At 34.1% G+C, this 13,437-nt stretch overlaps 1 protein-coding gene across 19 annotated transcripts in view; it reads right to left on the reverse strand.

Moving 5' to 3' along the window:
* RBFOX3 (RNA binding fox-1 homolog 3) overlaps positions 1-13,437 on the reverse strand; it is a 918,966-nt gene that overhangs the window by 242,820 nt on the left and 662,709 nt on the right. For all 19 annotated transcript variants that reach the window (XM_074260306.1, XM_074260305.1, XM_074260318.1 and 16 more), the window contains one exon: positions 13,260-13,298. In XM_074260306.1, the coding sequence (XP_074116407.1) occupies positions 13,260-13,298 (39 nt within the window). The remainder of the gene's footprint in view (positions 1-13,259; positions 13,299-13,437) is intronic.

A 13,437-nucleotide genomic window follows, 5' to 3' on the forward strand; every position in this document is an offset into this window, starting at 1 on the left:
TTGTTGTAAGTCTCAAATGAGCAACTGTGCAAACACTTTGTAAAATGTAAAGTTCTCTCCTAAAGCAAAATATTGGATCTGGCCTCTGACAACTGTTAGCTGTGTAATTATGGGCAGACTACTCTTGCAGTGTTGGTTTCTTTCTTTGTAAAATGGGGGTAATCATATGAGATAATGTATAAATAAAGTACTTTGGAAAAAAATCAACATACATTTCTAAAATACCTCTTATAAGCAGGGAACTGCAAAGTATTCTCAGTACAGAATATAAAGACAAAAGTAAAATAACATTCCAAAGAGCCTAATAATAAAGAGAAGATTATGCACTTATACAAATATATACAATATATATAAATGAATACAAGGTTGTTTTGGGAGAGAGGACACTAGCAACAAGGAGGTTCAGGAAAGGATTCATGAACTTAACTTCGAAGGAAACCAACAGGCAGATTTGAGGAGGGAGATCATTCTAGTTTGGGGAATACCCAAAAGCATAGAAATGGAAGATGAAGCAGTGTGTAAGATACAGAAAGTAGACTAGTTTTCTTGGATTGTAGAGTGCAACAAGATGAGTAATTTGTAAGAAGGTTAGAAAAGAAGGAAGAAGCCAGGTTGTATAGTACATAGACTACTTAATTTCTTCATCTGTAAAATGAGAAGAATAATAGAATTTATTATGATTTGTGTAAAGATCAAACAAAATAATATTTATAAATAATTTTGCAAATCCTGACGTGCTTCATAAATGCTAACTATATTATTTTAGCTATGTGTAAAGATCAAACAAAATAATATTTATAAATAATTTTGCAAATCCTGACGTGCTTCATAAATGCTAGCTATATTATTTTATACTTATTTAGGTCTTCAGGTTCAGCTACATCTGATTCTTCTTTTTCAGGTCTGTTGCACTGATTAACCTTAATATTTTTAATTTTTATTCTTTTATTTCATTTTTTGATGAGGCAATTGGAGCTAAGTGACTTGCCCAAGTTCACAAAGCTAGGAAAAGTTAAGTGTCAGAGGCCACATTTGAACTCAAGTCCTCCTGACTTTAGGGCTGGTGCTCTATCCATTGCATTACCTAGCAGCAACTAGAAAGGTTGCCTCAGCCTTTCTATTTTTTTAAAAATTATTTTGGTAAGTAGTGGTTTATATATAATCTGTAGTCTGAATAAGCTATTCTTCCTTTATTTCTACCTTTTAAAATTATTATTTCCTTTAAAAGTCTAGATTTTTTGTCTCTCCCAAATAAATTTTGCTAGTCCTTTTTTGTCTAGTCTTTTAAACTTTTCTTTGGTAATCTAATAAGTATAGTATTGGCCCAGCCATGTGCATTATGCCTCCAGTTAAATAGCTTTTTATTTCTTTAAGGAGTGTCTTGTAGCAATAGTTGTGAAGTGATGATCAAGTTGTTCAACCTTTCATTTCTGGTAGAAATCTAAAAATCGTGATGAATTTTAAAAAACAAACAAAAAACAAACAAACAGATTTATACACTATTTTTGCCAGGATTTTATTTAAATATTGAATGAATTCATTGTTGATATTGGCATATAGTTATCTTTCTTTGCTTTATCTTACCCTGGCTTAGGAATTATTATTATTTTTGTCTCATAAAACAAGTTAGGTAGAATACTTTCTGTAAAGGGCTGAAACTATGAAAAGGTGCACTTGAATCAGACAACCAAGCATTAAGGATAATTACCTATTCCATATGAGACAATGACTCTATTAGCATATGTTTGGAAAAAATGGTCCTTCTCATTGTTTGGTGCTGGCTCAATGTTTGATATTAAAATATTCATAGGCAAGGATTAGAGGGGGGGTAAGAGAGGTGAGACTTAACATGGCAGCAGCAGAAGGAGGAGAAATGTGGAGATTTTGGACTCAAGAATAGAGAAGAGATCTGAGGCTAAATTGGCAGTTTGCTTGCTTCTACCCCTAAAGACCAAGGACTTTAATTTATCCTGACTCTGGCTGATCTTGAGGCTTCCAGAGAGCTGGGAGCTAGCTTGGACTTAACAACTTTCTTTCTCAGTTTTGGGAATATTTTGTATAGTATATGTATTAATTGTTCTTTCAAAATTTGTTCTGTGAATCTGAATATTAAAAAGTATTTTAAAAGATAATCCTTTATTTCTTTTGAATTTTATTTTGCTGGCATATAACTGTATAGTGGATCCTGAGAATTCTTTTATTTCTTCTGAATTTGTTGTGATGATTATCTTATTTTGTTAATTTTTATTTTCCTTCCTCTTTTTAAAAATCAGATTGGCTAAGGGACTATCAATTTTCTTTTCTTTTTAAAGGATAAGCTTTCAATTTTGATCATCAATATCATAATTTTTTATATCCAGTTTATCTATTTCACATTGAATTTTCAAGGTTCCTTTTTTATTCATTTTTATTTTGTTTTCTAATTTAAAAATTAAACTTATCTTTTCCCTATTATATTAGTGTTTTAGGAATATTATTTTTCCTCTAAGGACTGCTTTAATTTCAATAGAGAAATTTTGATATGTTGTCTTATTATTATTTTCTTTCATACAGCTATTGACTGATTTCTTCTTTGATCTAAATTTCATTTAGGATTTAATAAATTTCCATTTATTCCTATGCTTTTTGCTTGTGGTTTCTGTATTATTCACTGTTTTCATTGTGATATGGTTGGAAGGATATGTTTAATATTTCTGTTATTAAAAACATTTCCTCACAATTTGTGTGCCCTGATAACACAAAAAAATTTAGAAAAGGGTGAAAGCAGAGGTATGAGGTTTTTTTAGGAGTTCACCTGGGAAAGGAAGGAGAGATACAGAATAATAGGTTGCAGGAAATAATAGAGTCTAGTGAGGATTTTTTAAGGATGGGAGAGACTTGGGAACATCATGGAAGAAATCAGTATATAGGAAGAGAATTAGTAAAAGAGAAAGATGATAATAGGGGAAATTATATAAAAATATAGGAGGGGAATCAAGAGTACACATAGGATAGTTATTCTTGCTGAAGAAAAAAGGCCATTTCTTCATCACAGACCAGACTAAAAGTATCAATAGTGGCTGATGGTGTCAAAGATAATTAAGATAAGATAATTAAAAGGAATTGTAAGTTGAGGAGAAAAAAAGAGTTGAGATGAATGGCTTCCATTATGAAGTATAAATCAAGATCCTCAGCTGACAGAATAGAGGACTAGATAATGCATTTGTTGTGGACTCAGCATGGTTATTTGACTTCCACATAACTAAACTTCTCAGTTTGTGAGTAGGAGCAAGGAAGGTAAATGGTGGGAGTAATTCAAGATTGGAGCTTGGCAAGGCATGAGTGATAATAGGACAAGTGATTTGGGAATAGAAGATAGTGTAGAGCTGAATTGGTTCACTAAACTTTTGAGACTGGAAAAGGAAGAGAGTGTAATAAAAGTGAGGGTAATGATCTGGGAAAAGTATGAAAGAGGTCTCCAAGTCTGAGTAGAGGTTTAGAAGATAGATAAGATGAAGGGAGATTATAATCAGATAAAGAAATTTCAGAAATCATGATAATCAAAATGGAGTGCTTGTTGCATGTGGAAAAATCAAGGATAATAATTATAGTAGCATTTACATAGTGCTTTAAAGTTTGCAGAGCAAATATTATGTTATGAGCAGGCTGACTTCAGAAAAGGAGAGTAAGATTTACATGAACTGATGCTAAGTGAAGTGAGTAGAACCAGGAGAGTATTGTGTACAACAACAAGAATATTATGTGATAATAAACTGTAATGGACTTGGCTTTTTTAAACAATGAAATGATTCAAGGCAATTCCAAAAGACTTGGGATGGAAAGTGCCATACACATTCAGAGAGAGATTATAGAGACTGAATGTGCCTCAAAGCACAGTATTGTTATCTTTTTGTTGTTGTTTGTTTTTGCATTTTTTTCCTTTTGATCTAATTTTTTTTGCACAGCATGATGAATATGGAAATATGTTTACAAGAATTGCACATGTTTAACCTATATTCGATTGCTTGCTGTTTAGGGAAGGGGGAAGAGAGGGAAAAAAATTTGGAACACAAGGTTTTTGTAAAGGTGAATATTGAAATATATTTGCATGTGTTTGGAAAAATAAAAAGCTATCAAAAGACAAATATAATATCATCTTATTCTTACAACTCTGGACAGTAGGGGCTATTATTATTTGCATTTTACGGATGAGGAAACTGAGTTTGAGAGAAGTTCAGTGACCTAGCTAGGATTATATATATATATCTAATGAATGTCCAAAGCAGGATTTGAACACAGTTCTTTCCTAACTCCAGGTGCAGCTCTCTGTTCACTGAACCATCTAACTATGTAGCTGAAGTATGTACCATATGAAGTAGGGAAATAGATCATAGGAGATGAGTAGATCAATGAAGTGAGAGTGAAGAATATTTCAGGGAAAAACAACACGTAAAACCTAATGATTCTGAATGTAAAATCCATTTCTCATGGTTATTTCACATCTAACACAGAGACAATACAGGAATTTTTACAAAAGTGTATGGAGTCCTGTCAGTGTCTTAAAGGACCAAAAAACTAAAACCAATACAATCCATGGAAGTTTATTCTTTTCCTTAAAAACTGTTTAAAAACATCAACACCAACAAAAAGAAAGGATCTAAATTCTGAGGCCAATTGTTAAAAAACAGATGAGGGGGTTCTCAAAGAAAATGGGGAATTTTCATGGGTACAGATAGTGGAACTATAGGATACCACGTACTTGAGGATAAGCAGGTTTTAGTGAGAACCAGAATATGTACATGAGCGGAAAAAGTCTAAAATGAAGGCAAATTTATTCATTTCAGATTAGAAGTTCTAGCAAGTACTACTAAAGAACATCTCAAATATGGAATGGGATATATTGAGAGGACAGAGTTATGATAGATGAAACTGAGACAAGGGAAATGCAGGATTAAGAGGAGGTTTGCTCTTTGGCAGTTCACAGGGATTGGGAGAATAAGAAGTAAAGTTTGTTAATCATTGAGAAATTAGTTGAGACAGAATATCAGTGGATGGAGAAGAATTAACCTGATGAGAGCAGGTGAAAAGAATACTTAGAATCTCAGCACAGATTGGAGGTATAGGTATTACATAATGTTTTTGAATCCTTAGGTACTCTCCTGAGGTGTTCATCCAGCTAGAGGTCTGGAATTTTTAACTGCTGGACTTGCACAAACCACAAAGTATTGTGTGTGTGTATGTGTGTCAGCCAATGCTATTGAAACTAAGTATTATTAATAATCACTTACTCCATCAATTTTTCTAGGCACAGGGTAGACCTGGTTTCCTAGCCTTTAGATAAACCCATATACAGTCAATATTCCCATTAGTGAAAGACTAAGTAAATATCCTTATAGATATATAAATATAGTAAAAGATAACTGGTAAGATAATAATGAAATAGCAGTCAGAAGTTTGTCCTTATCCATTTACTATCTTCTTGTTATTCTTCATTCTAAAGAAAACTAATAGAAATATTTGTTTTGTTTTTTTAACTCAAGCAAACAAATAACCAAATGAAGCATGAATAATTCTTGATGAATCATTTGCAACATCAAATTGTTCAGTATGTAAAGGTACATATATGCCTTAGCTAGGTGCAAATAGATATCTTACTCTCTAAAAGTTTATAGTTTCTTTCTCCTTTTTGGTCCTTTTTCACAATGCACAACAGCAAAAATTTTAAATTATTTTTCAATTAAAATTTATTTTTCTCACTCCCTTTCTATATTAGAAACAAAAGAATAAAAAATCTTCTACCAAATATATCTAGTTAAATATAAATTAGTCAGATTCAGAAATATAATCTCATTCTCCACATTTATCCCATTATTTCTCTGTCAGGAGGTAGATTGTATTCTTTGTTACTGGCTCCATAGAATCATGTTTGGTCACTGCATTGATCAGAATTCTTAAATCTTTGAAGGAAAAACTTTTCTATACTTTATAGTCTTTTTATTGTTGCTTAGGGGTACTGAGAGATTATATAACTTATTGATGGTTATGCACTATGCCATATTACCTTTTGTGTTTTCATTTTCACTCATAAAATTCAGAGCTGGAAAGTCCCTCAGACATCATTTACTTTATGGTATTTATTTAACACATGGGAAAACTGAGGTTTGGAGAAATTAGGTAACTTATTCAAGACTATGTTGGTAGCAAAAAAGTTGAGCTAGAATTCTAACCAAGTTCCTTTGCCAGATCAGCACCATTGTTACCAGTCCCAATTGAGAGAAATTGTTTTTTTCTCCCTTATATTAATAAACATTTATTGTTGGGGAATTAAGGATTTTTTCCTTTTCTATTTCCATATTTTCTAAAATTCTCCTCAATCTTGTTAAGATCCCACCCAACCAGGAAAAGTAGTTTAGGTGAATTAGTGGGTTCTGGCCCATTGTGTTTTAGTCAGTCATTCCTGAATGGAAGTTGGTTCTACTTTTTATCTAGATTGCCCTAGATTGGAGTGATAACATTCTTTGACCAAGACTGAGTGACCAGAGTCATATGCTCCAGAATCTCACTAGAATAAGCCCACTTCTCACTGTAATACTCATTCTGTCATTACTTGTCACAGAATTGATTACCACCCTCAAGAACACTCACTCTTCCAAAGGTATATAAACATTGAATGGTTCTATGAGGGATCTTTGGCATTTGAGAGTGCCACCAACACCTTTTATCAAATATTTGCTAGCATGATTAATAAAATGATTAATTGCCCAGAAACTATGTCTTTTGAACTTTTTATATATCACATAAGTGAATGTTTGCCCACCATAGCTATAGTGAGCACAGTTCAGACACTGAGCCTCACAGGCTATAAAGAAAGATGAAGCAGGAATTAGGAGTGGCTCAATTTAGAATCAGAGCTAGAATAGACCTTTGCAATCTTATTCACCATCTGCCTACTCAAAATAAATCTTGAACCCCATGGAGATGTTTGCAAACTTCAGGGTCAATGCTGAACTCAGAACTAATTCAGCATCCTGGTTAGTGGTTTTAGAACTGATCAGTTCTATATTTAGAACTGATCAGAATCAACAAAAGCAAGATGGGAGAATATTACTTACATATGTCTCATATATTCTCTCATACCTTTTTTGTAACAGCTAATAGCAATTCACAACTTTATATACTTTATATGAATCATCTCCTTTGAACTACTCTGTGAATAGGTGCTATTAGTATTCTCATTTTACAAATAAGGAAACTGAGGTTGATTGAGCATATATGATTTACCTATGGTGACGCAGCTATTAAGGTATCCAAAATAGGGATAATAGTGTGAATTTAAGGAGCATGTTAGCAACCAATCAAAGGAAAGGAAGATAAGTAGCTTCCTGCCAGCAATCAAATTGCTATCTAGATACTCACAACAGTAGCTGTTCAAGTGCCATTGAAAAAAAATTGCCCCCACAGTACTCTAGCATACTTATCTTCTACCTTCCTAAATCACTTTGTAGCAGCAGCAGGAAAAGGAAAGTTCCAAGCAATGACTGATAAGTAAGAGCCTCACTTTCCCTCCTTTTTTTTTTTTTTTTTTTTTTTTTTTTTTTTTGGGTTTTGGGTGGAATAGAGTAAGCTGCACATAATGAGCAGGAATACTTTTATTTTGTTCTTCACAGCTCTCATTATATTATCTCTTTTCCACCAACTCAACTCAAACTCCTTTCCAAACTCTGAGAATATCATCATCATCTTTCCAATTAACCTAAGTTCACAAACTTAATGTCATCTTGACTTTGCATGCTCCCCATTCCATGTAGGCACTTATTTGTTAATCTTGTCATTTTCATCTCTACAACATCTCTCATAATTGTTCCATTTTCTTTACTGACCCAGCCATCACCCTTGTCCAGAGCCTCCTCACTTCTTGATTAAATTATTGTAATGTCTTCTTACTAGCCTCCTTGCCTCAAATTTTTCCCCACTCTAGTTCATCTTCGACATAGCCGCTAAAGTGATTTTCCTGAAACATAATTATGACTAAGTCACTTCCTTCTTCAATAACCTACAGTGATTCTCTATTGATTTTAGAACCAAATATTATTTCATTTTCATCTCATGCTTCACACAGTATATAATTTACAAATAGGTATGTATACATTATAGTAAGATGCTGCTCAAAAAATTTTAGAGGTATGTGATCAAAGAAATTTGGAGATCCTGCCTTATGCAGTGCTGCTGCTTTTTGTCTTTCCTATTAGTTCATCTGCAAGTGAAAACAATTCTGGCTAGTGTCGTGGAACAAAGATAGAGTTTTTTCTCTGGCTTTGGTCCAGGACACTAATTTCCAGTCCATAGTTCCAAGATGTATCTCTTTCCCCCATAATTATCTTCCTGAAAATTATTTTGTATTGTACTTATTCTATCTATCTGTCATCTATTTATCTAAATACGTTAGCTCCTTGATAGAATGCAAATTCCTATCTATCTATCCTTTTTTCCCTTCCTTCCTTCCTTCCTTCCTTCCTTCCTTCCTTCCTTCCTTCCTTCCTTCCTTCCTTCCTTCCTTCCTTCCTCTCTCTCTTTCTTTTTCTCTCTCTTTCTTTCCCTCCCTCCCTCTTTCCTTCCTTCCTCCCTTCTTTCTTTCTTTCCTTCTTTATCTTTCCTTCCTTCTCTTTTTCTTTCTTTCTTTCTTTCCTTCTTTTTCTTTCTTTCTTTCCTTTTTTCCTTTTTTTCCTTCCCTTTTCCTTCCTTCCTTCCTTCTTTCCTTTTTATACTCAATGCCTAGGCTTTAAAAATGCTTGTACACATATACACATATATTTATCTAGTGTCCACATATGTGAACCATTAAATAGTTTCTAGTGAGATATGAGTTCTTTGAGGTTAGAGAATACTTCCTTTTTGAATCTCCATGTCTAATGACATTGCCTAACATACTTAGGCAACAAATAAATGCTTGTTAAACATAAGTGAGAGTATCACTAAGATGTTATATAGATAAAACAGATATCCATGTACCACAGAATCTAGAGAACTAGGATTTTTTGACATTGTACTCTACTCACTTGGCCTTCTCCTGCCACAGGCAAGGATTACAAGCCTATTTTGGTCTCTTCTCTTTTTACCCTTACTGCTTCTCTTTTTCTTCTGATACCAGTCTTGGATAAAGCTATCCACCAAGAAGCAGATGGAATGACTGTGGTCTGAGAGATCTTCATTCTGTTCTCTGCACCATGACCCACCTCTTGCTCACCAAAACTGGCATAATAAATTACTCTGTCCAAGCTTAACAAACTTGGAAAAGCTTGCTCACTGACTGTAATTAATATACCAGGGAAAACACAGACCCAGAGTTTTTGTATACAGCCAAAGAGATCCTTTTTTAGGGTGTCCATATACACATTCTCATTTCCTCCCACTTTCCTGTTTCAACACAGTAAAAAATATCCCAAACCTAGCTTATTTTGTGCATAACCCAGTACAGCACAAGACAAAGATTTCTTCAAGGAAACTAAGAGTTAGTAAGGACATATTGAGGACAGCTGAAAAAAAAACTTACTCACTTTCTAGTATCTATGTGATTTTGCTGAATGAGCAATATAAAATCAAAATTATGAGAGCTATAAGCAGGATTTTTTTTTTTTGGATGTGAAGGTGAAACACCATTTGTTATCTAGCATCAACCAGTAGATATTGGGGACTAAAAGTTTAATTTGAATTCAATAACCAATTAACTTGTTTGAGCCTTTGGTGAAGGAACTCCAAAAATAAGTGGGTTAATTTTACCAGAGAATAGTGACAAAGAATCTGAATGCAAAGGATATAGAAGTCTATTATGGAGACTAGTAATCTTAGGGGAGAAGGGCAGCAGTGCAACACAGATAGAATATGGCTTATATAGACAGTTGAATGTGAGAGTGAAGTTCTATTCTTTTTTTTTTTTTTTATGCTTAAGCACGCTGGACAGAGCTCCAGATACCCTGCCATAGTTGTAGCTCTTGAAAAGATCCAATGAATTGACTCTATTCCATTGTTGCTTAGTCCATGTCTTAGCTGGGAGGTGACGGGGTAGGTCAGGTAGGAATTCAAATTATGGTTTTTGTTATTAGTAATTCAATAACAATTATTCTGGTTGTGTATGCTCTGGGAAAAAAAAGTATCAGCTAGGTAATATGTTGTTGGGACATAGAGTAAATTGTGGGGCAGAGGCTTTTGTCACTGTGGGTGTATCCAACATCCAAATCTTTCTTAGTTTTATTGACATGGAAATTAGGATATTATCCACAGCACATTGTAGCAAAAGGTTTAACTAATAATGGTCAATCAGGTCTATTACCAGTTCCTCCAAGTTTCCAATCTCTCTGGTTTCCTGAATTCTTATTTTGCTAGAAGCTCACACAGATTATTTAGCTAACTCTCCTCATTCTTTGCAATTAGAATTTCTTTGCTAACAGATTATTCTGTGAGGTAAAGTTCTCAAAGTTCCTCCTATTTAATCAGGTTATTTATTATTACTATTGAAGCAAATTAATTATTTTTTTTATTAATTGAGGCAAAGGACAGAAGTTTTCAAGATAAACCAAACACAGGCAGCTATATCTAAACAGTTTATTTTTAGGGCTCAAATGTCCAAATGCTTCAACCTCTGTCTGTCTGTCTATGTCTCATCATCTTTTTTCTCTTTCTCCCTTGCTCCCTCCATCCTTTCTCCTCTCCTGCAAGAGGACTAAGAAGGAGTAATTTTAGAAGAAGTGAGGGAAATTTTGCATATACATCTATTACATATGTGTTTAAGATTAGGTTAAGGCATTTTGTACAGGAAAAAAAATCATAATAATCTGAACTTACAAAACAAAAACCATAAGGGAAGAGTTTAGATTGCCTTAGAAATTTAGGTCACTGCTTGATAGAAAGGATTTCAGATGTCATCTAGTCCAACTTATTCATTTTATAGATGAGGAAATTGAGACGCAGAGTATTTATATGGCTTGTTCAAGATTGTACATTGAAAGCAGAATTTGAACTCAGGTCCTGAGTCTTTCCATTTTCATTTGTAAAAGGATTTACTCTGGGGATTTTAGATATTTATCTCATTTACTTAGATGTTATTTAATTGACAAAATTGTTTTACAAATAAAAATTTAGGAAAATATAAATTGTATAAAAGCAAAATACAATTATCCTTAAAAACAATGGAGATAAGACCCTGGGATCACAACACAGTTTGAAAGTAAGGTAATATTTACTGTATTTCAATTGATAATTATATTTCTATTGATAATGCAGACAATTCCCTTGAATAAACTACCTTAAGGAAATGTATTACCTGTCCCAATTATCCTCCAACATATATTTTTATGTCATTGTCTAGAAAATTGTCAGCAAATTAACTAACAGGAGCTTTTTAAAAGTATAAAGTCTTTCAGAAACCTCTCAGTCCACTGTATATTTGAACACTTACAGTCTCTACAATGAAGGAATGGCTAGATGGATAAAAAAAATTGGTGGGCCTCATCAAACCATAGGAGTACACAGTCTTAGCAAGAAACCCTATGATTACAGGGTTTTGGACCACACTAGTTGAAGTTGAAAGTGGGGAAGTTGAAAAGTGGGCTAGAAGTTTGGCATAGAGTGGGAATTCTCTGTTGTCTCTATTGTTATCTGGACGGAAATGAGGGAGTTATTGTCCAGACAGGAAGGGTGAAGGGGAGGGGAGCATAGTAAGAAGATTGGGTGGAAAGTTTCCCATACCTATTCCTCTTTGGAGTGAATGTGATCTGAGCCAGTCATGGATGGAGTGGAGGATGAGAAAGGCAGTTAAAGACACCTGCTACCAGCTAGACCTGGTTTAAGGGAATGGAAGGGAAATAGCTTTGGATCATCTGATAAGCCCACTGTCTATAATTCCATCTAAATTACTAATAAAAATGTTGAGCAGAAATTTGGAGAGGATAAGGGTTCAATCCTATAACTTCATCAGTGTGGGGAATTCTTTTTGTAGCAACTCCATCTATTAATGCAGATGTGTGACTTATAATCTTAGGAAGTTTTCCAAGGGAGACACTGAGAGTTCAAATGACTTGCCTGTGGACAGAAATCTAGTATGGCAACCACCAATAGAATAAATTTTAACAAATAAAAATAATTTTTACTGTGTCAAAATTTGAACTTGAGACAGAACTTGAACCCAGATCTTCCTGTCTCTAAGATCAGCCCTCTATTTACTATATCATGATGTCTCTCTCTCTCTCTCTCTCTCTCTCTCTCTCTCTCTCTCTCTCTCTCTCTCTCTGGGCTAATTTCTGAATTCCCTATTTACATGTGTTTTTATTTGTATTCCCCATGCCTAGCATAGGGTATTGCATATAAAAAATGCTTAGTAAATGCAAGTTGGGTTGAATTAGGTTGATGGCAAGGAGAGATTGTCTAGAAGTATATTACGCAAGAAACAGCTTTTAGACATACCTTTCAGACAAACATTTATGTTAGCTCATTTGTAAAATGGATCATCTACCTATGAATGAGCCATTGAGAATTGAAAATTGAAAAAGAGATTTTCTAGTTTGTTGGAAGCTTAGAGCCAGTTCAAGGGAGCACACACTGGAGTGTACTGTGCTAGACTTGGGGTCAGGAAGATCATGGTCAAGTCTTATCTTGGACACTAGTTGTAGCTTTCTAGGCAAGCCACTAACACTTTCTGGGACAGTTTTCTCATTTGTAAAATAATAATAGCATAACAATAGACAACAATAATAGCACTTACCTCAAAGATAAGGCTCAAATAAGATAAGTTATGTAAAGTTCTAAGCAAACCTTGAAATACTATAAAATATCAGTTATTATTATTATTATTATTATTGTATCTTAGTTACAATTCATTGACTCCAGTTATTTGGCACTTTGTTGATAGTTAATGAGGGGACTTGCCCTCTTTGCAGCTGAATACTAAAGAAAAACTGGATTTCTTGGGTAATCTCAGATTCAACAAAACTCCTTTAATTTCTTCCTTGTTTTCCTCCCCAGCTCTGCTCCTGTGGGTTACCAATTCCCTTGTCTTTCTTGGAAAATTTCAAGTGAGAATTAGGTGGAGAGTGAGGAAATTTCATGGAGAGATTCAGAAATACACTCTCCTTTGGCTTCTGGCTCTGCCCCCAACCTTCTTCTTCCAGAAATGAATGGGGAATCCCAGAAACACTAAGAATTCACTATAAGTAACTCTTATAGAAGTACAACATCACACATGTCAAAAACAATCCTCCAAAAAACAACAAAAGAGAAAGTCTTTATACCTTTGATTCAGCCAATTTTCCCCCGGGGCACTCTGGACTCTAAGAAAAGAAAGAAAGAGAAGGGAGAAAGAATTACAATCAATGGCTGTAATCATGAACTTGGTTGCTGGAGATGCTATTTGATCACTGCCTAGTCAAGTTTGGAACAGGAGGTATTATCTCCCTAGGAGTTCTCGGA

Source organism: Sminthopsis crassicaudata, chromosome 4 (assembly GCF_048593235.1).
Source record: "Sminthopsis crassicaudata isolate SCR6 chromosome 4, ASM4859323v1, whole genome shotgun sequence".
Lineage (NCBI taxonomy): Eukaryota > Metazoa > Chordata > Mammalia > Dasyuromorphia > Dasyuridae > Sminthopsis > Sminthopsis crassicaudata.